This window comes from Oreochromis niloticus, linkage group LG12, assembly GCF_001858045.2.
Source record: "Oreochromis niloticus isolate F11D_XX linkage group LG12, O_niloticus_UMD_NMBU, whole genome shotgun sequence".
NCBI lineage: Eukaryota > Metazoa > Chordata > Actinopteri > Cichliformes > Cichlidae > Oreochromis > Oreochromis niloticus.
The window spans coordinates 10,428,510-10,450,630 of NC_031977.2; the positions used below are offsets into that span (position 1 = coordinate 10,428,510).

A 22,121-nucleotide genomic window follows, 5' to 3' on the forward strand; every position below is an offset into this window, starting at 1 on the left:
CTCTTATCTCTTTCTGCTAAAGAAGATTCTTCACAGTGCCAGTCGTCTGCCTAATCAGGTTTCACTGTACAATAAGGGGAAAACAAAACCAATTGGAATGATGGATGAAAGCCCCCAGGACTTCAGTGCTCTATTGAGGAAGTACAGTCTACGCAGTACACTTCTGTCAACAAACTACAGCAGCGTTTCATGATAATTTTCCCATTTGTAGACCATGATTCTTTAAGCCAACAAGAGCTGCTCAAACATTTTTTTTCTGTCATATGACATGATGCCACTTTATAAAGTTTGTGTACAATAAAATGCAATTAAAAAAAACAACTCTGGCATAAACTCTACATTTACAACCATTAATAACTAAACTGTAAGAGAGTTATTAAGTCTACGTATGCAATCTAGTTTGTAGTTAGGTTGTAGTTGTCCTGAACATTCAATGCAATACAAACAACTTTGTAGATTAAATAGAAAGCTTAAAATCAAGGCATAAGGATTGATATACCCTCTCCATCCTCGGGGGCTTCTTCTTCATTGCAGCTGGCTCCTGAACCCTCCATCTCCTCCTCCTCTGCTGGATATGGGGCATTAGCTTCCTCATTCTGTGAGGCTTTGCCTCTACGACGGGCCTTTCGTTCCTTCTCCTGGGTGAAAATAAGCAAAAGCAAAAAAAAGTCTCAACAGAAGCAATCTTACAGCATAACGTTACACAAAAAGTATAGAATTCTCTTTTTTTTAAAGCAATATAGAGGCTTGCGGATGTTATTTTGATTACCGATTTCATTTTATGCTGCTGCAGAATTTCATCCAGTTTCTGCCTCTTCTTGTAGTTGAAGTAGAAGTTCTTGCACTGTGACACGGTCTTTGATCCCACCATCTTGGCGATGGCGGACCAATTCCTACCATACTGGAGAAGGCCTAGAATTAACAGATGGACAGGCAGTGGGATTAGGATAGACATACAGAGACAGACGTGTGGATGTGGCCTTGATGACCTGCTATTCTCTCTGCAGTTGTAAAAGATGTAAGCTGTGCAAAGTGCACTGCTTGTGACGATTGTAAATTTAATGGTTATTTTGGCTTATATACTATCAACGCCATCTCTAATCTCTTCAAGTGTACAGCGTTTCCATTGTAAATCAATAGCCAGGAACATCTGTCTCTATACAGCTGTCTAAACTGCGGCACAGCCTGGGAGTTTTACCCACAGTGTAACAGAGACACTGTCCCACTCTGCCAGGAGCAGCATGGCTTGTTAACATAGACTTCCAAAGTACAGACAGAGAGTGAAAGAAAGAGAGAGACTGATAAAGTAAAAAGGAGAGGGAAGTGCTAGTGGTAGGTAAACCGCCAGTCAAACCAATGACATCACTAACTCACTCCACTGGGGTCACTGTGTGTCATATTCTAACTGACTTTGATGTGACCCACTTCCAAGAAACCCAAGTCCTTTACTCAGTCAAGCACATGATTGGGCCTTACACAAGAGTCTACAGGCACCCGCTGGGCCAGAGCTGTGATAGATCAACCTGTCATGAAACACACAAGAATGTAGGGACGCACACACAAAGTGTGTATATGTGCTATAGTACGATATACAGAGAGCATTCAGTGCATAAAGACAAGTGAATGAGGAATACAGATAGCATAGAATCTGCTCCACCGCCCCCCTCCCAGAGTCTGCTGTTAGCTAAAAGGCAGCTCATTAACAGTGTGTTGTAAGAGGCTTAGCTTACACCACCCACTTGTTTCCTGTGCCAGCCTGACAGGTCCTGGCAACAGGACAGCCTCTCAAAAGGTTGCTGGGGGCTGGTGGGTGGGAGGGGTGTTATTAACAGGCACAGAGCCAACACGTCTTGGGATAACCTTGGCCATGGGTTCAGAGGTCTCTGCATCTCATCGCTTAATGGAGGTAGTAGGACGACACGCAGAGCTGCGAGCCAAAGGAGAGGAAAGGACAGCTGTTTACAGCCCCGTCAGTTCAGCTCTCATAATAATCTGAAAGCCTGAATCTGATACCAACACTTGATTGAGTAGTTAGTGATAAGACTATTACTAAGTAATATCTGCAATAAAAACTGATCTATTAGTTGTTTACAAGTCTCATTTCCTGGAAATGTTTCATAAGACTTTGTGCACAGATATACTTATAACACTGATATTACGACACATAAAACGCCACCTAAATATGGAAAAGCATATTTTTTTTTTAAACTGCGCAGTAGTGGTTCACTCGCACAATAGTTGCAATTATATTAACATTAGCACCTACATAAGTCCTGTGTCATACATACCTACAAATGTATTTTTTTTAAAAAGGATCTCTAGCTAAAAGGGCTAGTAAAGCTATGAATCATGCAGAAAAAGTGCGAAGACCTATAATAGTCACTGTCCGGCTGAGAATTTATTAATACTATTATAAAAAGAGCTGCCATAACAAGCTTGGGTGATCTTCATGTCTGAGCTTCTGGAGTCTAAAAGCGGCAGCGCACCTTGAAACTGTTAAAGTGGAAGAGGTTTTTCAGCTGAAATATTCATCGCTGCCACAAAAGGTATTGCTAGAAAAGCTTCTCCCAGGAAGAAAAGACTGGTTTCCCTGACTCGCTCCATGAGGACTGAGACACGTGACCGCTGATACCTAATAACCTTTTACAGTCGGTGGGTGGGTGGGGGTGGACTGCCCTACAAGTCATACACCCTCGAAACTGATAAGAGTACAGACAAAAATATATGCCTTCACACCAACCATGAAACAACGGTGGCACAAGAATAAGCACATTTATAGAAGTTAGATTAACTCTTTGCAGCATGCAGTGAAGCTGAACTGCTAAAGAGTTCAATTTATTTACTGAAGGTCAAAGGTCACTTTGTGATGACCTCTAGCTATATCCAGTTTGATCCGCCACACGCAAACACACAAAGCACAATCCCAAGAAGTTATAGTTGGCTCAGGGCCTCAGTTGCTCAGAGCAACACACATGTAGCATACATCCAATCAGCTGTAAGAATACTGAAACAGGTGGTAGCCTCACACCCAATCAGGACATCGTATTTTCTTTAGCTCCTCCCAGATAAAGTCCAATCAACACCTGGTGCGGCCAGAAAGTGGTTATTCCTGTCTGTCACATGCCTGTCGCTCTGGTCGTCGTCTCGTGCCCCTGCTCTGGATAACGCTATCAGACCGTCTGATCTCTCGAGGGCCAGCAGGGAAGCTCTTCAGGGCTGGGCCTTCCGGATCCAGAGCAGAGGAGATGAAAACAGCTCAGTCTCGGTGCTCTTCTTGCCAGCTGGCTCGATACTTGAGCCGGTGTCAGGTTGACATGCTCCAAACCAGCACATGCTCCTGGCCTCTCCCCTCCTTTTCTCTCTCCCTCTGTCCTCCCTGTGCTTCGGTGAGTGCTGCTCTGTTCTTCTCAGTCGCTCCTCTCCCCAATGGCGGTCGTCTGGGAAGACTTCCACAGGAAAGTGGGACTGTGGGGCGGTTCTATGTGCTCAGCCTCTCTCTCCTCATCTGATCTCTCCTCTATCTCTCTTTTTTTCCCTCCCTCCCTCTTTCCGTCGGTCTGTCCCTCCCCCTACCTCACTCTGCCAGCAGGCACCGCGGCATGCACATACACACACATGCACGCACGCACGCACACACAACAGCATGAGTGAGTACAAACTCTCTCTCTCTCTCTCTCTCTCTCTCTCGCTCACTCTCTCTGTCTCTCTTGTTAATACTCTAGCACACAGACACAAACATACACTCGGGCAGTCCAAGAGTAAACAGAGAGCAGAGAGAGAGAGCAGCCTGGAGAAAGCGAGGAAACACAGAGAAAGCAGAGCCACTGAGCCAGAGAGACAATGGAGAAAGGGAAAGGATACAGAAGTGGAGAGTAAGCACAGAGAGAAGAGTGGGGGCAGCAGGGGTGAGAGAGGGAGTTGATGTTGATACCATGAGAAAGCATAAAGGCTTTCACATTTTTCCTGACTGACCTGCTTTTCATCTTGAATGTGACCTCTCCAGTTTATAACAACACACAGTGAGAGGAGAGAGAAAGTGAGTGGGGGAAAGAGGCGCTTGCCAAATCTTCCACAGCTCTTGCCAATCTGGGCCGTTGCCATCTTCCCAACCGAGAGACAGAACGAGAGACAGAGTTGGAGCAACGGCGGAGGAGAAAGAGAGAAAAGATAATATGGCATTCTCTACCTGCTGCTCCTTTAAATGGGTTCTTCCAGCATGCAGAGCTGGGGCTATTATCCAGCTGCCTGGCTGCCTGCACCCAAGCGAAGCCTGGCAGATTAGCACACTTACATAAATGCTGGCCAAGACTTGTACGCACTCCAGCACACACAGGCATAGCCTTTGCTACACATTACTTGCATGTCCCCACATTCACGTAGGCGGAGGGTGGTGGGTTTAAGACAGAGTTACAAAGCCTGCTCATCCCTTGGTTGAGGTGCCAATCTTTGACTGGGGAAGACAAGGGCGATCCATCTCCAAGTGTGGCCATGCCATCCTCGAAGGCACTGCTGGCTGGCACTGCCACGCAGGAATGGTGAGGCTCAGCCAGACACTATAAATTCCATTATTCAGATCTGGTTAGCTCAAGGGGATAAACACATTAGCATCGGGACACCTAAGCCTCTTTAAAACATATACATGTCAAGCACCTGCTGCGGAAAGCACCTTGACAAGCTTATTCAAAACTAAAGCGTAACTGAGGAAATGGGAGGACGGAGGTTGTGATCTTGGAATGTCTGAATTCTTGGAAAGGGAATCCCTTTTGACAGGTGTGGGGGTTGTTGCTAGAACTGATGATAAAACAACCTCCTCCTCCTCCTCCTCAGCCCTTGGTACTGTAGCTGGGGTTCTGTGGTTGTGGTTACATAAGCCCTTCATAGAAGCCCCGCTCCCACAGAGCTGCCAGGCTAATCCTCTTGGATGGAGTGCCCCACTAATCCTACAGCAGGAGAATGGAACTGAAGACATTAACCAGGATTACTACACAGGACCGTGTTCGAGCCAGGCTAGTGCCAGTTATCACAAAATAACCTCTTAACACACAAACCTGCACAAACACACCAATACCAATTTGCAGGAGACGGGACACAAAGCACAAAGCAGGTGCAGACTAAATAGGATTTTAATATCACACTTGCAAGGCACCTCATCTCCTGTTCAAAACATTCAAAAACAGGCCTGCCAGTCGCACAAAGCACAATGACACATCACCTATAAATTACCACAAAGCAGCCGCCTTGTGAAACCCAGTGAATCATGTGCAGAAGACGTAGCACTACAAAGAGGTAGTTGATCAACTTTGCCCGCTATTTTAGAAGTTATCAAAAAAGGACGCATTTATCGTGAAGAGTAAAGAAAGATCTTTATATGCAATGTCCCTGCCAACACACACACTCACCTTTTCTTGCAATATGTAAACGTGTCTTTAAAGCATAGTAAACATCACTGCAGGTAAAGAGCTCATTGAATCAGCAAATGAGGGTAATGTACTGCATATTAAATAAAAAAAACAAACACAAAAAAACTTTAAAAGCATTCACAGAGAGTGCTGGTGCAAGGAAAACTGACAGAATGTCAGTGACCTTTATGAATCAGCCATAAGCTAAGTAATCTTCAGTGAGAGACAATAAACAGCCCGAGTTAATGACTGCCGCATTCGCAGGGGTTGGTTGATAAGGGGCAGACTTTACAGCCTCCTTGATAAAAGACAGGCTTGCCTTGACCCAGAGACACAGGGAAACGGCTCCAAAAAGCAGCAGACTCCGTCCAGGCAGACTGACATACACATGCATAGACATAACCTAGCAGCACGTGGTGGTTGCTACCACACCAACAGGAAGTCACAGCCACATCACTTGTCTATGCTTTCGAACAGTGCTTGAAGCTGATAAGTATTCTTTGCGTTGACGAGTTTATTATAATACATAAAACCTGCAATAAAGCTACTTCACACGAGAAAAGAAAGGTGCCTTACCTTTTTTGGCAGTTTCCATCTCTTCTTCAGTCCAGCGAGAGCTCTCATTCATTTCAAGATTGGCTGTTTAAAAAAAAAAAAAAAAGACAAAAAAAAGGAGAACCACCAAGTTAGAGAAGGCGGGAGGAGGTGGAGGGGGAGTGGGCAGTTGTCACTGTGTCTGTTAGGGAGTGACTGACGAGAAGAAAGACAGAGAGAAATTAAAGAAGAAAAAAAAAGAATAAGAGGGGGAGGGTGGCTTGAACTGCTTGCCAGTGAAGCACTGCAGCATGGGTCGCTGGGGACTGTTTGTTTTAGATGGTGGAAGCAGGAAATCCAAGGAGAGAAGTCAGTTAATGATTATAGACATAACAACTGGCTTCTTTCCCTGCACAGGCCATAAGCCAGGCTGTCCCTGGCCCTCCATGACAGGACAGCGCAGCAGGAGTCTGTGCTCACGTGTCCTCTATATGGACCTGTGAAGGGCACATTGGGCCAGCTAGCACTTCTGCTAGCAGGGGAGCAAACAGTGGCAGGGGTGTGGCTGCTGACTGAGAGCCCCTACAGCCCGAGTCACCAGGGGATTCCTTGTGACTACACCTGCAGCATGTATGCACAAATGCTGAAACATCAAAAATGCCATCCCAGCCTGAAGCTAGTTTGTCTGTGTGTGCACAGCTTACACACCATCTGTTAGAACATGAAACAGAGCTAAGCAGGGGGACAGTGCTGACACAGTCCTTTATTAATAGTTCATCTTTTGCCAATAGCATTTTGTGTGCGTACCTAATGCTGCCACATTTTACACTCATTACGATTTCTTTTTATGCTGTTTGAGTGACAGTGAGGCAAAAGTAATGAGTTTAAGACTGAATAAGACTACACGAATAAAAGACAAAGGATCAACAGTGCACTCTTGTGGTACGGGACCAAAGGCCACAACTAGATCAAAGGTGACCAAACTCAGTGCTGAGTGATGATGGCAAATATTTATCTGTAAAGATTCTCTCTCGTTCAATTGCTGTTAACAAATGCACACAATCTATTCCTGCACGCCATCTTAATCTTTTACATCCCGTTAAAAATTACAGAGTTAATTTAGAATGATTTTGTAATAAAGTATGTCATTACATCTGTATACAAGTCTAATGGCAATTTGATCATGCCGTTTACCTACATTGTTTTCTAAGGCTACAGAGTTGAGCGTGGCTTAAGTCATTGGTAATTTGTTGGGTTTTTGTTTTTTGTTTTTTTAAACTGAAAGAAGAGAGAGAGAGGAGAAATCTGCACCAATTTGCTGCAGCGCAAGAGATACTGACCGAGCTCATTGTTGAGTGGCGGTGCTGAGGTCTCCTCTGCTTCGCTGGTCATAGAGCGGGTTATACGGCCCTTGCGGCGTCCCTGGCTATTGGCTGTTCGTCGACCCTTGAAAGCCACGGGAGGCTCTTTGTCCTCTGCATCTTCTCCAGAGGTGTCGTCCCTGTATTTGGAAAATGTCAACAGAGTCAGCAAGAGAATGCACCGGGTTGCTGAATGCTCAGGTCTATTAAACAGGACATTAATTTCTGGGCAGCACTGTGAGGCACTGATAATAGTCTTCTAAAGAAAAGAAAAAAAAAAGAAAGAAAAAAGGTAGGGTGGTGGTATGATTCAACAGCATAATGGTCTCATTTGTGCAGTCAAAGTTATGCATCACAAAATGATGACTAAAGATCAAAAAAAGTGGATCCAAATATTCATCAGGGATAGAAATTTTATTTCATATTTATTGGGACTATAATAATTTCTGAAAAAACAAAAAATAATTCAAAATGATAGGATGCAAATATCCAACAAACAGGAGCTGTGACACATTTCAATACTACAATGCTAAAAAACAGCAGGACCAAGAAAAAGCATCTCACTGCAGTAACACAGGAAAATTGTGGTACATTATTCAATATGTGGACAGAGAGGCAGGTAAATAAAACTAATGCACTGTTTTCTGATATGCAAAAATAATGACCTTATATGCCTGATGCAGTTACTTGCGTGGGTATACTGTCCCAATCCTGGACATGGACATGTTTGTCCACATGAGGACGGGCAAAAATACCTCAGAATGAAACAAACTTAAAATCCAAAATTTGAACGTGTATGCAGACGCTGCTTTTTCCATCCTTTTTATTTCCAGGATAATTTATCGAGTGTCTGCACAATGGCATGCCAGGAGACAGCCACTGAATTTGAACCTTCTGCTCCTCCATTCATCTTCCCCCAGCTCCATTAATCTTGCTGAGGGGAGCTGGTGGCACACTAAATATAGGCAAGCCAGCTGTGCCAGGGGTGACAGGCAGGCAGCGGGGTGTGCTGGGAGTCACGGAGTCCCCTGGCCTCGCCTCAGAGCAGGCAGGCACCCGGCAACGCTTCATCATCATCATCCTGCAGTCTGACACATCGGCAAATATGACCCACCATTGCTTGAAACTGCTAGAGTGTACACTCTCAGCTGACAACATAATATAGTGCCTAAATACACACGCAGAGGGCTGGATTTATCTAATAATTTTCAGGCAACAGAAAGCAATGAAATTCCTACTGTTTCTGCCTCGTTCAGTGGCACCATGCCTAAAAACACCCCCTCCTTCAACACTGAACCCAGCTAGGTTAATTACACTGCTTATTTTCCTCACCAAAAACAACTCAGACTAACAAAATAAGCAAAGCGTTTTAAAAATGAGACTTGGCGCTATTTGCAAAGGGATGAACGTAAACAGGAAAACAGCTGCTCTACTAGGGAGAACAAATGGAAGCTCGAATTTGCTGTAGGTGGAAAGTCTGGCTGGAGGTGAGGGAGAAAGAGCTCAAGGGTTACAGAATGATTGCATTTCCAGATCAACTCCCAATAGCCAAAAATTACTCCTACTCCATTTCCTGCATCCCGACATGGAACAATTCGAAAAATTGTGACTTGGAGAAAAAGATCAAGTAAGAAAAATTACTTCAGCTGTATGGGTTCACCCACTCAACTCCATCTTTTCTTTGAGCTGTCAGTGTGCTCTCAAACTTAAAGCTCACAGTGCTAAAGCTTGCTTGGAATGTTTAGACTTCTTTTTTTAAATTATTAACGGCAACTCACTTCATTCCATCTTCCTTGTCTTCAGTGTCATTTTTCTCTTCATCCCGCTCTGCCTCCTTCTCTTTCTCCTCCTTCTCCTTGTCTTCCTGGCTGTTCCGGTTCACTTGTTGCTGCTGCTGCTGCTGACCGTGCTGTGAGGAAAAAAACACAACAATGAGGTGCCGTATTACAAAGATAACCCCAAGTAGTTTGGCAAAGACAAACAACCCCAAATCTCCTGCTATTTGCACATCTTTGACGCACACGCTTCAGTGTGCAAACGCAGAAGCATTCAGATTTTGTCAAAATCCTGTGCATCGTGCCCATCAGATTAATATAAAAAGAAGCAGTCAGTGGTTAACAGCTTTACTTGAGTAGATTACTCAAGTATCTTTCTAGCATTACAAACCACAGTTTATCTTCACGCATGTTCTGCTTGCTTCCAAACAGCGAATGACTTAGCAATTTTGGTGGCAGAACTCAAGTCTGAGACTTTCCAGCCGACGGTGTCGAGCTGGCTTTTGTGGTGGTGCTTTTTTCTTGTGTTTTTTTTTAAACATAGAATATGAAACCAAAAAAAGAAATTCCACTCTTCCTCATTTCTAAAACCTTGCTTTCTTTTATTGTTTTTTCAAATGCATCTCACTTTACCTAAATGAAGAATTACGCAGCTTCAATTTTAGCAAAGGCAAAACCAAAGAGGATGCGAAAGTTCCGAAATTACAGCAGCACATTTCTTGCTCCTGAAGCACCCAGAACCACTTCCTCAGCAGTTTCCTGCTTGTCTGGGCTTTTATGGTTAGAGTTCACAGCACTGACACGCAGCTCGACCTAAAACCATAAATACTGCTTTAACAATGATCAGTCGGCTCTTGATCAAGAATTAAAATCTCATATTCTCTTTCTGAGGTATTTGCAGTATCAAAATCTTACTTAGCATTTGTTGTTAGGGAGGGAGAAGAGCAAATATAAAAATGCACCTTTCACACAGAGAAGCTAATTCTTTTTTCTCCATTTGCACAGCATCCCTAATGTCCTCTCCCGCTCTGTGAAATTAATAATGATCTCAACACAACACTACAATACTTAGAAAAAGATTGGACTCTGTGAAGCTGGAAAGACATTAACATTTATATTAAGTCGTTTCCTATTATATTTTCTCCTGTCCCCGAAAATAATCTGTTACCATTTCAAGCCATCCTGATGTATAGCGATGCACTTTCTGTTCCTCCTCTGTAGATACCTCCCTCTGTGACTGTGAGCTGTAAATGCTAGCTGCTAATCAAGAGATATGGCGCCAAGTGCCTGGTAATGAGCAGTTTCTTCAGGAAAGATGAGATGGTTTGCTCATAAACATACGAAAAGGTCGCCCTACATGTGCCATTTCATTAGTGCCACCATGAAGTTAGCACCTGAGGTTAGATACATTATAACAGAGTTCATTAGGAGCAGAAATAACGTCACCCTACTACAGAAAAATGGTTTAACACGGTGAGATGATGATTGTGTTTACAACGGACATATTATCAGCCTCATTCTGAGTTGATTTTAAAGGGACTGAAGTCTTTCAGTGTGCCATATTTACACAAAGTACCCCCATGTGCTCTACACAAAAACAATCTTATCTCAACTCAATCACAATGCAGAGAATCTATCAGAAGTGTAAGCCTCAAAGATCAAAATACCTGGCTTCTTCCTCTGCGTCGGTAGTTCCTTCGCACAATGTTCTTGTAGTTCTCATTCTTTTTGGTCAGGTAGTAAAAGAGCACACACTCTGCCACCGTCTGAAACATGAAACAAATGTCATTTCTTATGCCTTGAAAAAAGGGAATGACACAAAAACAAAGGAGAGGAGAGGGAGATAAAAGTATACCTTTCTCTCCAGAAAAGATGCAATCAGACCAAAGTTTTTGGGGTGCTGGATAAACCTGTGGAAGCACAACAAAGGCAACAGAATGAATCCAAAATAATGGTAATTTCTGGAAAGTCAAAACACCACGAAGAGAGTGCCTGGGGGTGGGATGACGTCAGCGATCACACAGAAAGAAAATGAGAATTTATGACTCAGCTTACCTAAAAAAAATTAAACAAAAAGAACAGAAAAAAGGAGAAAAACAAAAACACTGCTTTAAATCTAAAATCTATTACATAAATAAATGTTTCAATAATTAAATAAATAAATAAATAATACCGGTTACTTAGTATTTCTTTTAGATCAGTATTGTTAGAAGAAGAAGCTGAAGTTTGTTTGTGGCCAAACTTTAAAGTTGACGATTTTACAGCACGGGTTTGATTTGGCTGCCTGAACCGCCTCTTCTCAATTCTCACGAAAGAGGAAGATTCACTTCCTTACCAACAACTCCCTGACCCTTTCTCGGTCACACACGTTTCACAGGGAGCAAAAGACGCAGTTCACCATGTTATATAAAAAGCTAATCTCAGGAAATTTTATGAAAGTAAGAGCTGAACTGAAAGTTAATACAGCATCTGAAAACAGAATAAACCTGTAAAGATGAAGGAAAACCTACAGTCGGGTCACATGCTGTGCTGTGGGTGTCCAACAGCTTCTGTTTCTAGGTGTGTTATTATCAAAGGAAAGGAGCTTACTTCTCTCTGAAAGTGTCCTTCTCTTGATCGCTCCACATATTCATAACCTGCCGGTCCTTGTACACCTTCATGGGGTCGCCCATCAACCCATTCATGTTGATGAACTTGATGCGTTGCTGCTCAGCGTCAAACAGCATAGGAGGGATGACTGCCAGCTGTCGCATTTGCTTCTCTGTGTTCTGGTGTCCACGCGTGCCACAAACCCACACAAGACAGAGAAATTAACATCCTGGAGTGAGGGGGCTGGTCTCCAGAGAGAGAGATACAGCCTAGTGCTAATGCAGACATGCACTCTCTTAAAAAGTTGTGTGGTAGCAAATGATGTTTGAAGCATTTGGAAAACAAGCACAGAATTTCAGTGTGATTTGGTGACTCAGCAGGCTCTGTTATGCTAGGTCTAATAGCAGCTCTCCTTCACAGACTTATTTCCCATCACTCAACTATTTGCAACCTAACAAAGAACCAAAACCTCAGGACTGGTTTGTAAATGAAAAGCACTGTCTTGTCATCAGCTTTCCAAAGACTGAAGGGTTGCAGTCTAATCGACTGGCAATAAGTAATCATGACATTGTCAGGAATAAGTACGAGTTTTTGTGCATATTTTTGTGCGTTAGAGTCCCGACTTCAGTTCAGTAGATGAAGCTTGTGGTGAGGAGGAGGAGGATGACGTTTTATCTATATGCCAGTCACGTTGTGTCTTTCCTTTGTGTTTTCACTTCTTTGGTGAGGGGGACCCTGTCTCAGATGAAAAACATAGGTGTGATCCTTCATATCTTGAGTCTGAAGGTGCAGACATGAATTAAAATTTGCATTCATGGCACTTTTCTCCTCTACCTTTGGTGTACTTTGTATGTGACCGGTCTGTGATATTTTCAGTGACTATATTTTCAATTTGAAAATACACTTTGAGAACTGAATTTCATTTCAACTGGAGTAATTATTAGCTTTTGTACTTTAAATGCCCCACGACACTTGGTTTAGTAGATCTGATGTCTAGTCTTTTTTCTTTTTTTTTTGAATGTAAAAATATTTTTAATGCTCAAACTCTTTCCAAAACCTGCAAATCTCCAGGCAGTTACTCAGCTGTGATTTTGAAGTCCATGCTAAAGTTCCCCATTCTCTGCCTGAAGGTTTAGATTCATCGCAGAACAACTACACAGAGTGTAACGGGCAAGAACTATGATTACTGTAGCTAAAGCTATGGGTCAACTGTGCAGATTACACAGTACATAAAGCAAAGAGAAACGAGTGAAGACTACAAGTGACAGAGCCAGTAGAAACTGCCAGAAACTCCTAAAGCCTTTGAGAGCATTCCAGCTGAAAGCAGCTGTGCTAGCTTCTGGGTTGTGGTGGCCTCAAAGGTATAGTCGGTCGTTTTTTTAAAAATACACAGGACCGGGTGCTGGTTTGTGGAATCTGCCATGCTACCCTGCTATCTTGAATACGGTAGCTGCGATGAACATTGTCGTTCTGCCTAACTGCATTTATCCATGTGGCTAGAGACTGGTCACATACAAAGTACGTGTTTATTCCCGACAATGTCGCGATTATTTATTGTCAGTTGATTAGACATCCAACCCTCCAGTCACTGGAAAGCTGATGACAAGACAATCACAGCCGAAGCAAACCAAACATTTCCCACTGCAGCGTTTTCACATTTAAATTTACCTACCAAAACACAAGTTGACTTATATTGAAGTCAGAGCAAATGCATCGTTTATGACAGCATCTCTGGCACTGCTCTGTCAGTGAATCAGTTTGAATTATGACAGAGTGTAAGGAAACAAGGAGGAACTGCTAAGTGATCTGTTCAGATGAAATGCTGCAGGCAACAGCACACCCCTGACTTCTCAGCAAGGTAACAAGCTTTCACTTTTACAGCAAGTTTCTGTTCAAAGACTCACGTCGTGTGTTTCAAAAACAAACAAAAAAAGATGATTGTTCAACATGATGATGGGAAAGGCCAATTACTGACAGATTTTCTGGTCCTTTTTCTTCTTGGTACACCTATAACTGTGTGAGGTGCAGCATTAAACTGATATCACAACTGCCACCAGTAACTGCAAGTGTCACCAAATCAAGGAGCAATAAAAACATCCAAAATGCAGTGAACCTAAAATGCTACACATCAATATTTGGCCTGAGCTGCACTTGCCTTTAAACCAGCAGCAATTCACATATAGACAATTTTTAAGCTTACAAACTTCACATATTTAATATGAAATGGGTGAACGCTCACATATACAGATTTACATATTAAGGCATATCACATTTCTCCCCACATGAGCACGTACAAATACAAGATGCGCACGAAGCCACTTTAACAGAAGAGCTTACCTCATGCTCTGATATTCCATCAATGATTTCAGAGACTTCATGTTCACTGCGAGCTGCAGATGAGGTCAGCCCACCCCCTCGCTGCCCAACACGGCTACAAAAAGAAAAAAAGAAGACCCGTTCATTCAAATCTACCCACACATTGCTGTCAGTGAGTACCTACATCACATGATGAAACAAATCCACGTTAACGCTTTACAAGAGCAGCAGTAATAAGGCAAGAAATCAAACTGATTGAGTCTGTTACATTAACAGTGTCTGTTGTGCTGGTAGGGAAAACAAATCATCCCACCTCTGCATTCGCTCCTGCAGCTCTCTTTGCTTGCGGATCTCTGGGAACTGTTTCTCGTAGTACTCCCGCACCTTGCTCTCCTTGGCTCTGCGCCGCGGGTTGTTTTCAATGCGCTCCACCTTCTTCTCCCAAGCTTCCATTAGCTGGTCATAGCGCTGGCAAAACTTCTGTTCCTGAAGGATCACAGAAACAAAACGAGCTCAGTCTAATGTGGATCTATTTAAATATGATCCTTATTATTATCCCTCAACGTATTGGATTTGAACTAGGGGGAGTATTATGTTTGAGAAGACGCATTTCCTGAAGATTTGACAGGAAACCCTAAAACACACGGCAACCCTCAAAGAACAAAGTGATTGTTCACATTACGTCTCCTGGGTGTATCCTACCATGCACCCCTGTGTGTTCAGAGGGGGCAAAGTGACGTGTTGGTATTCTATGAGGAGTCTAGCCTCGAGTCAAATCTCCGGCAGCCAACCGTTTTTCCCAGCATCCTCACAGGCAGGCTGTAAAGCAGGCCATTAACCCTGGTGGAGACACGACCCTCGGCGGGCTCATAAATTACTATGTAACGTCTCCCTTCACTTTGCCCACAAGGAGCTCCTCACTTTGAGAAGAGTGGACACCGTGACACTGATGAGGTGCTGCATTTGAACCTTTTTTTCCCTTACATCAACTTACAATACAGAATATGCTGTGACACAGTTCCTCTGGCACTGACTGAGAGATTAGATGCTACTTTCTCATCATATATTTTTTACTTTTGGATACACGCAAATGTCATAGTAAAAAATAATGATTTCCTGTCAAGTCAGTAGATTTTACAATGGCTGCCTGGCTCTAGCATCAGAACTCACCCCATTGATCTCAGCTTTATTTATAGTCGTGCTTTTTAGCTCAGTCTTACTCAGGCCCTGGCAGGCTGGAGCATGGAGTAACTCTGTACACTGCTCATTACAGTGATTGGCTGACAGTGAATTCAAAATTATACTTTCAGATGACAACATAGGTTATTTTTTTGGTTGGTTTTGAAAGCAATTGTTTCCCAAGAGCATAGTGCAAGTACCAACAGCAGATCATACCCACAGCCCTTTTCTTTGGTATGCCTAAAATGGCCACGCACTTCAAGGAGCAGCTGGCCCACTTTCACGCTAGTCATCCGTCACGGGCTAAGGCCAGCAGAGAGTCAAAAATGTGAAGTTCTATACTTACCCACTGCTTACGAGCATGATTTCTCCTTTTGAAGTATAAGATGAGCTTCTTCCTCATCGCCTGGTTTCTAAGAGGAGAAAACAGAGGGCAGAAGGACGGGAATAAAAGAATAAGGTGAGAACATGTGGGGGGGATCCAATCATTATCAGACACTGCTCTGGCTTTCATCATATTCCTCTCACATAATAGAGCCAAGCCTATGATGTCCTCAAGATCCTCAGGTACATTTTCTATTATTTCAGGAGCTTCTGTGCACCACTTCTTTTCTCAATACATAAATAACCACATACACACACACCCTCTCTCTCAGACTCTCACACACTCACATAAACACAAACAATGCCTGTCCTTGTATGCCACCGCTCGATAAACTCAAACTTGCTTCTGGGTGGAAAGGACAGCGAGGGGAGCCAAACTTATAAAACTTGTCTGTGCTGGGAACAGCCAGCCACAGAGCTTCAAATAAAGGTCAGGGCCAGTAATCTCCTTAGGCAGCCACTCAGTTTGTCTCTTTCTTTGCTGCAAGACAGAGTTTTATTCCTGACACTTAATCTGTCACTTGTAAGGTCACGTTCCCCACTGATTAATGTAATCTTATTCTACATTAGTCACTTCAGCTGAGCCGCAGGGTCCTTCAGGTCATGGACAAGGACGGAAAACTAGGAAGTGGGCTAACAGGGGTGTATGACTCTTGTGAAAATTTAAAGATAGCATTCAGAGTAAGCAGAGATATAAATGCTGACGATGGCCCTGCTCGTATTCCCAGCTTTTTATCTGCAGTACCAAAACCAAGTCAGATCTACAGAGCCTCAACCCCCAACCTACAAAAACACTCCCACACACACACACATAGACATACAAACACAAACACAAACACATATTGAGCTGTGGCATTGCAGCAGGGTTAAAGAAAGATAAAAGCTGCCAAATCCAGCTAGATAATGTAGATGTCCACACAGTGTGGCCTATAATGGATGAGAACTAACTCACTATGGCAAAAACAGGACTGATAGATTAAGCTCTTTAAGGACAGAGATGGCTTTGTCCTCTAGACACCAGATGGCAAAGGGAAAGATTAGCAGCCCTGAACCCCTACAAAAGGTTTCCTTTGTCCTGTTGTAAGCCGGTGCCATTTCTGAGATATTGGAGAACACTGTAATTTGGCATTATACCTCTAAAACATGACGGCTGAAAGACGCATTATATGCAAAATTGTGACAGATGTTCTCCAGTGGTGCCACCACACTAAGAAAAAGAAAAAAAACCTTTTCAAACCTCATAATTAGAATATGCCTTTACAGAAAACTGCATACACAAAGGATATTTACGGATATCCTTTGTGATACTACTACTACTGTGTGATAATACACAGATGATGAACTGGGATGGAGACAGAGCTCCACAGAGATACTGCTAGTCCCCTATCCCAACATGAATACCAAGGTTATCAAACCAGTTAACAAAACAAAGGAGTCAATTGTGCAGGTTCAAAGCGACACACTGGTATTTAATAACATAAACACGAAGAGCGCGAAGACAGTTTTCAGTTAATTGCTTTGAGGCAATAATACTGATCAAACGATGAAGGGATCAAAAGGGGTGAAGACAGCAGTGAGCGGGTAAGAGGTCAGACACATCTTGTGGTGCGCCACTGCCCAAACTACAGTGCCAACGGTGCAGGCGAGCCACTACACCCTCCCAGAGTCTTTTGATGTGCCTCACTGTGAATTACAGTCCTTAAAAGATTACAGATGGACATAAGCTATATTGACAGACATGGCAGTGCCACACAGGATTGTATACTTTCTGCTCCTCTCTTATTCCAGTAGGCATTTTTTTGTGTTTGCTTGTCTTTTTAACCCTTTAGCCTCCCCATTGTTAAACACATTAATTCCATCAAGTCTCACTACTTAGCTTACATAATGACAACTTGCATCTCCCTCTGAAATGCATTGTTTGTGGTCTGCCAATGGGTAAAGGATAGTTGAAATATGGGATGTGGTGGAAAGCAGCTAGTTTCTCACACTGAGGCAATATAAAACCAACGCAGGGATTAATGGCTGCTAAGGTTACCAAGTTTCAATCACTAATAAAAACAAAAACAAAGGCTAAGTTAACACAAATATAACAGGAATTGCCTTGTGTATACCTCATTTACATTATGTAGGTGTTGTTGCTCTTAACGTTTTACTATCATGGTTTCAAATTCCTCGTATACACTGATTACACATCAATCAGTCGCAACATTAAAACTAGCTCCTGAGTCTTCTGCACCTGTTCCTTGTGCTGCCGAAGCAGTTCTGAACTGCCAAGGGGGTGACTCCCCAGGACTTTAGCAGCAGATCCTTAATATCCAATAAGTTGCAAAGGTCAGATCAGCAGGGTGAAATGTTAACCAGTTAGCAGCTGGTGTGGAAACAACTACAACAACAAGACAGAGGACACTATGATTGGAGTTGTGTGTCATGTTTCATAATAATATATCTGGAAAGGAGAAGTATGAATTGACACTACGTCCGTGGTTTAAAGCACTCAATTTGAACATAATTTGAACAAAAATAACTATTTTCTTTATATGTTACCAAGTATAAAGGGAGTCATTAACCCTTAACAGATGTCTCCACCAGCAAACTGCAGGTCCTGGTGCCATTGATGATGGTTTCCAAAAGCTTGAATAACAAATCCTTTGTGCCTACATTACCAGTATATGCCAGTCGACACCAAAAGACAGCAACCAGTAAACCATAGCAACTTAAATTCCTCCGCTTTGGTCTCTGTGGCCTTTTGACTTTCTTGTAATCTGGATTCAGCTTCATAATTTTTCTCAGTACATTGTGTCGCTGTGTGTGGTTACCACGGGCTGCAAGCTGACAGGAAATGCAAGCAACTGTTTTTACATCTCTCTTGACAAGTGAATTTGCACTGCATTTCCTCCATACCATAAAACTGACTTTTGTTCTTTGTTTTTTTTTAACACAGGTTTCTGCCACAGGGCTGTGTATGGTTAGTTTTGATTCAAGAAGATCAACTTCTTGAATCAAAACCAACCATACACTTAGGTAGGTCAAAAGTTTGTGCTGTGCTAGAAGCAAGACTATCATCCCCATTTCTTAAAGTGCTGACACAGACACAAAAAAGGGATATTAGGTAATTAGAACAATGTATACGTTTTTCTGGTCTGAAAGCATCTAATGTTTTGGTAGGTCAAAGCAAAATCCAATTTTCCCAGATGAACACTGTTTTCACCAGGTCTTCTTCCAATCTCTTCGCTAATTTGGGAAAAAGTGGCCCATATGATGTAAAAGAAATCACTGTTGAAGGATCCAGTTCTGACACCGATGTTCACCATTTAGGACAGAGGTCAACCGCAGCAGCTCTTCAATCCCATGTGCATCAACACACACTGACTACCGATGACCTTATCGCTAATTCACCAGTTGTTGACACACTCTCAGTGGGCGGTCTTTGCCAAAATCACTTAGATCTTTAAAGCTCCTCCCTCTTTGTGTTCATTCGCAGCTTAATTTATTCTATTGCTTGGCAGGTGCCGTTGTAACAAAAAAGACACAAAAAACACAACACTGACACAAAAAAGATCAGTGTTATAAACTTAATCTGTCAGTGGCTTTAGTGTTTTGGCTACTCTGTGTACATCTTTAAATACATCTGTTTGTAATTAATTTATATAAAACCATGTCCATCAAGATCTCTAAAGTGACATTTATCCCACAGGAGGTCCCATGTCAGTTAACTTATTCAATATGTTACACTTGTATTTCAGTGTTTGTGTGTAAAAGACTTGGTGATGAGAGTGTGGAGGCATATGTAATGACAGACTCACATTTTGATGTTTTCATGGTACTGCTTGGTATCAGAAGGCTGGTTGTACAGAGGCTGGATTGGAGGAAAAAAAAGCTGATGAACAGAAAGCCATTTTTTCCAACTGTATAACAGATAAAACAAATTTCATTTTTTCTTCCAATATGTGATGAATATGACTCTCACCTTACAGCAAAGGAAAAAAGAAAAAAAAAAAATGACCAAGAGTTAACCTCTTAAACCCCAGGGTTTTTCCTGAGGTTACTGCTCAAAAATAAGATGTCCAAAATAAATATAGTATTTCTCTGCATACACTCTGAATAAACAATCTTAGTATCAAAACAAAGCTAAAATTTGTGAGACCTTATCAGAGGTGTAAATATAGGTGTCAAAGTAACTGAGGATGGAAGAAAAACATATTTTTTTTTAGGAAAATATGAAAAAAAAGGCCTTTGAAAATATGCTGCAGTACACAAACTCCAGAAAATCATGAATCACCATATGGATATTATATGTGCAATAATTGCAATGCTGCGGAAGTGAAACTGAGAAAAGTTGCAGAGGTTTTAGTGAAGACATAGCCAGGCGTTTTGCAATTTGGCACAGTCTGTGAAAGTTGAAGTTTCTTAGGTATTAACAGCATTAACTTTCTTTACATGCCTAAAGATTTCTTGTATTTGAATATTTTCTGAAGAATTACCCACATACACATGCATAATGGGCCCTCCATGAATGTAATGGATAGTCTTTGGGCCTGAAAATTCTGAGGGGCAGTAACTTTGGCTTCTATTGACCGATTTGCATGACTGACCCCTCTTTTTAATCATTTGAGCCAATAGGATCACAGTAACATCACAATTTTTACACGTTTTGGCAGGAAACGGTCTGAGGCATTGTGGGAGATGGAGCTTTTCAGGAAATGAAACATATCCACGATTTTTAAAGTTTTGGAATAAAAAAAAAACAAAGGTAAGGCTGAATTCATGTTACAGTTTTTAAACGTGAAATATAATTTCGGTCTTCTTTTGTGGCTGGTTCAGTGAATTTTGGTCAGCGCAAAAAACTTTCATCAGCGTGTGATGAAAGTTGCAGTTTTGGGATCTGTGCGATATCAGCTTTTAGAAATTTATTATTTAAGGGTTTCAAGAGGTTAGCAAGACTGACACAAAGCTGTGACTGACAGAAGACTGATAACATGATATAATTCAATCCAGCGAACTCTCTCAAAACAAATAACCTAGGGATAGTATTTTGCATGGGCTCCTGAATAGGCTTATATAAAAAAAGATAAAAAATAAAAAAAAAAAAGCCAAGTGGACACACTCAGTGTGCTACTATGCATGTGGGAGTAAGATGTATGGACAGCCAGATGGACACACATAGTATATCAGGATGTAGAAGGAAAAAAAAACATAGTAGTCTGGAAATGTATAAAGGAGCAGAAGTACTCATTTCAATGCGACTGCTAGAACAAGCAACATGAGAGTCATTTTATTTAAAATTAAATATTTAACATACCACCTAATGGAGCTTTAAGATAGCAAACAAATGTTTTCACTTCATTATTTTTAACCTAAGAACTGAGGCCATGATGTGATCAGGCTTGTTCCTCTCCCCTAAGCATCCTTTATCCCTCTAATGTGACCTTGTGAAAAAACACGGGGGGGGAGGAGGGAAGGGAAATGCAAAAACTGAATTGTGAGATAAAATAAAGTCTCTACTCACCAGCTCTACCCTGGGTCCCAGTCCCTCCAGTATCCTGTGAGCTTCTTCTGCCTTTTTCTAGTGAGCAAAGATAAACACAAGTAGAACATTAGCCGGCCGCCTGCACCTCTGCCATCACCACGGCAACGCAATGAACATGCTAACTTGATCACTAAGGCTACACCACTGCTTGCCGGCTGGATGGAGAGATGGATGCGTTGACTATTATTAGAGCTTTTAACTGAAGCTGGGCCACAGCTCCTTGCCTCAGCACCCTCTCCTCTTTCTCTCTCTCGCTCAGATAAAAAATAAAAGATTACTCACCACCCCTGAGCAGAGAGGTAAGAGAGGAAGAGCAGGCGGGCAGGAAAGCAAGTGGGAGTGGAACAAAAAGTGAGTGGGAGAGAAAGAGCAGAAAAAAAGAAGAGAAAAAAAAAAACACAAGGAACAAGGAGGGGTGGGGGCTACAAGGCATTGGTACTTATCTAATAAGAGACATCTGATGAAAGACAGAGAAAGCTCTCACCCCAAGCTACCTACAGCCATCAACCCCTTAAAAAACAAAATTCCTGGTCCAGGGACCATAAAACAAGAGAGGAGGGGTGTTGGGGCATGAAGCTAGGCAGTTAAAAAAAAAAAAAGAAAAGAAAAGAACACACCCATCTCGGGGTGACCTCTCTGCTGCTCTGCTCCTCCATACATTTATATTTAGCTCCCTCCACTAGACAAATGTTGCAAGCAGTGGCCCAGACTGCTCCTCTCAGTGCTTTTTCATGCTTTTCTTTATTCCACTATGTAAGCTTAATCAAACAGACCCTCCTTGGTGGCACACTGCACGCTCCGTTTTACATCTCAGTTCATTTTCCTCATTGATTAATCTAAACTGCCTGGGCTTCATCTCTTTTTCCATTAGTACTACCTCAACGCGACTTGAGGTGGTACGACCTGTCTCGACTTGTTTTCCATTACAATCGAGTACCGCCTAAGGTAGCGTGGGGTCTTTATAGCAATGCGTCCGAACGTCCCGTTACGTCATTTGTATGCGACAAGAACACGACAACTAAGGCGGCCTGCGGCTTTTTGTCAGACTCGTGTCCAC

At 42.4% G+C, this 22,121-nt stretch overlaps 1 protein-coding gene across 3 annotated transcripts in view; it reads right to left on the minus strand.

The window, feature by feature from the left end:
- ncor2 (nuclear receptor corepressor 2) overlaps positions 1 to 22,121 on the minus strand; it is a 90,621-nt gene that overhangs the window by 25,537 nt on the left and 42,963 nt on the right. For all 3 annotated transcript variants that reach the window (XM_005473081.4, XM_005473080.4, XM_013271582.3), the window contains exons 7-19: positions 21,044 to 21,100; positions 19,341 to 19,393; positions 15,500 to 15,566; positions 14,288 to 14,460; positions 13,996 to 14,089; positions 11,659 to 11,837; positions 10,925 to 10,979; positions 10,737 to 10,835; positions 9,073 to 9,203; positions 7,274 to 7,434; positions 5,976 to 6,038; positions 770 to 912; positions 500 to 638 (exon numbers count right to left, since the gene is read on the minus strand). In XM_005473081.4, coding sequence (XP_005473138.1) covers positions 500 to 638; positions 770 to 912; positions 5,976 to 6,038; positions 7,274 to 7,434; positions 9,073 to 9,203; positions 10,737 to 10,835; positions 10,925 to 10,979; positions 11,659 to 11,837; positions 13,996 to 14,089; positions 14,288 to 14,460; positions 15,500 to 15,566; positions 19,341 to 19,393; positions 21,044 to 21,100 — 1,414 coding nt within the window. The remainder of the gene's footprint in view (positions 1 to 499; positions 639 to 769; positions 913 to 5,975; positions 6,039 to 7,273; positions 7,435 to 9,072; positions 9,204 to 10,736; positions 10,836 to 10,924; positions 10,980 to 11,658; positions 11,838 to 13,995; positions 14,090 to 14,287; positions 14,461 to 15,499; positions 15,567 to 19,340; positions 19,394 to 21,043; positions 21,101 to 22,121) is intronic.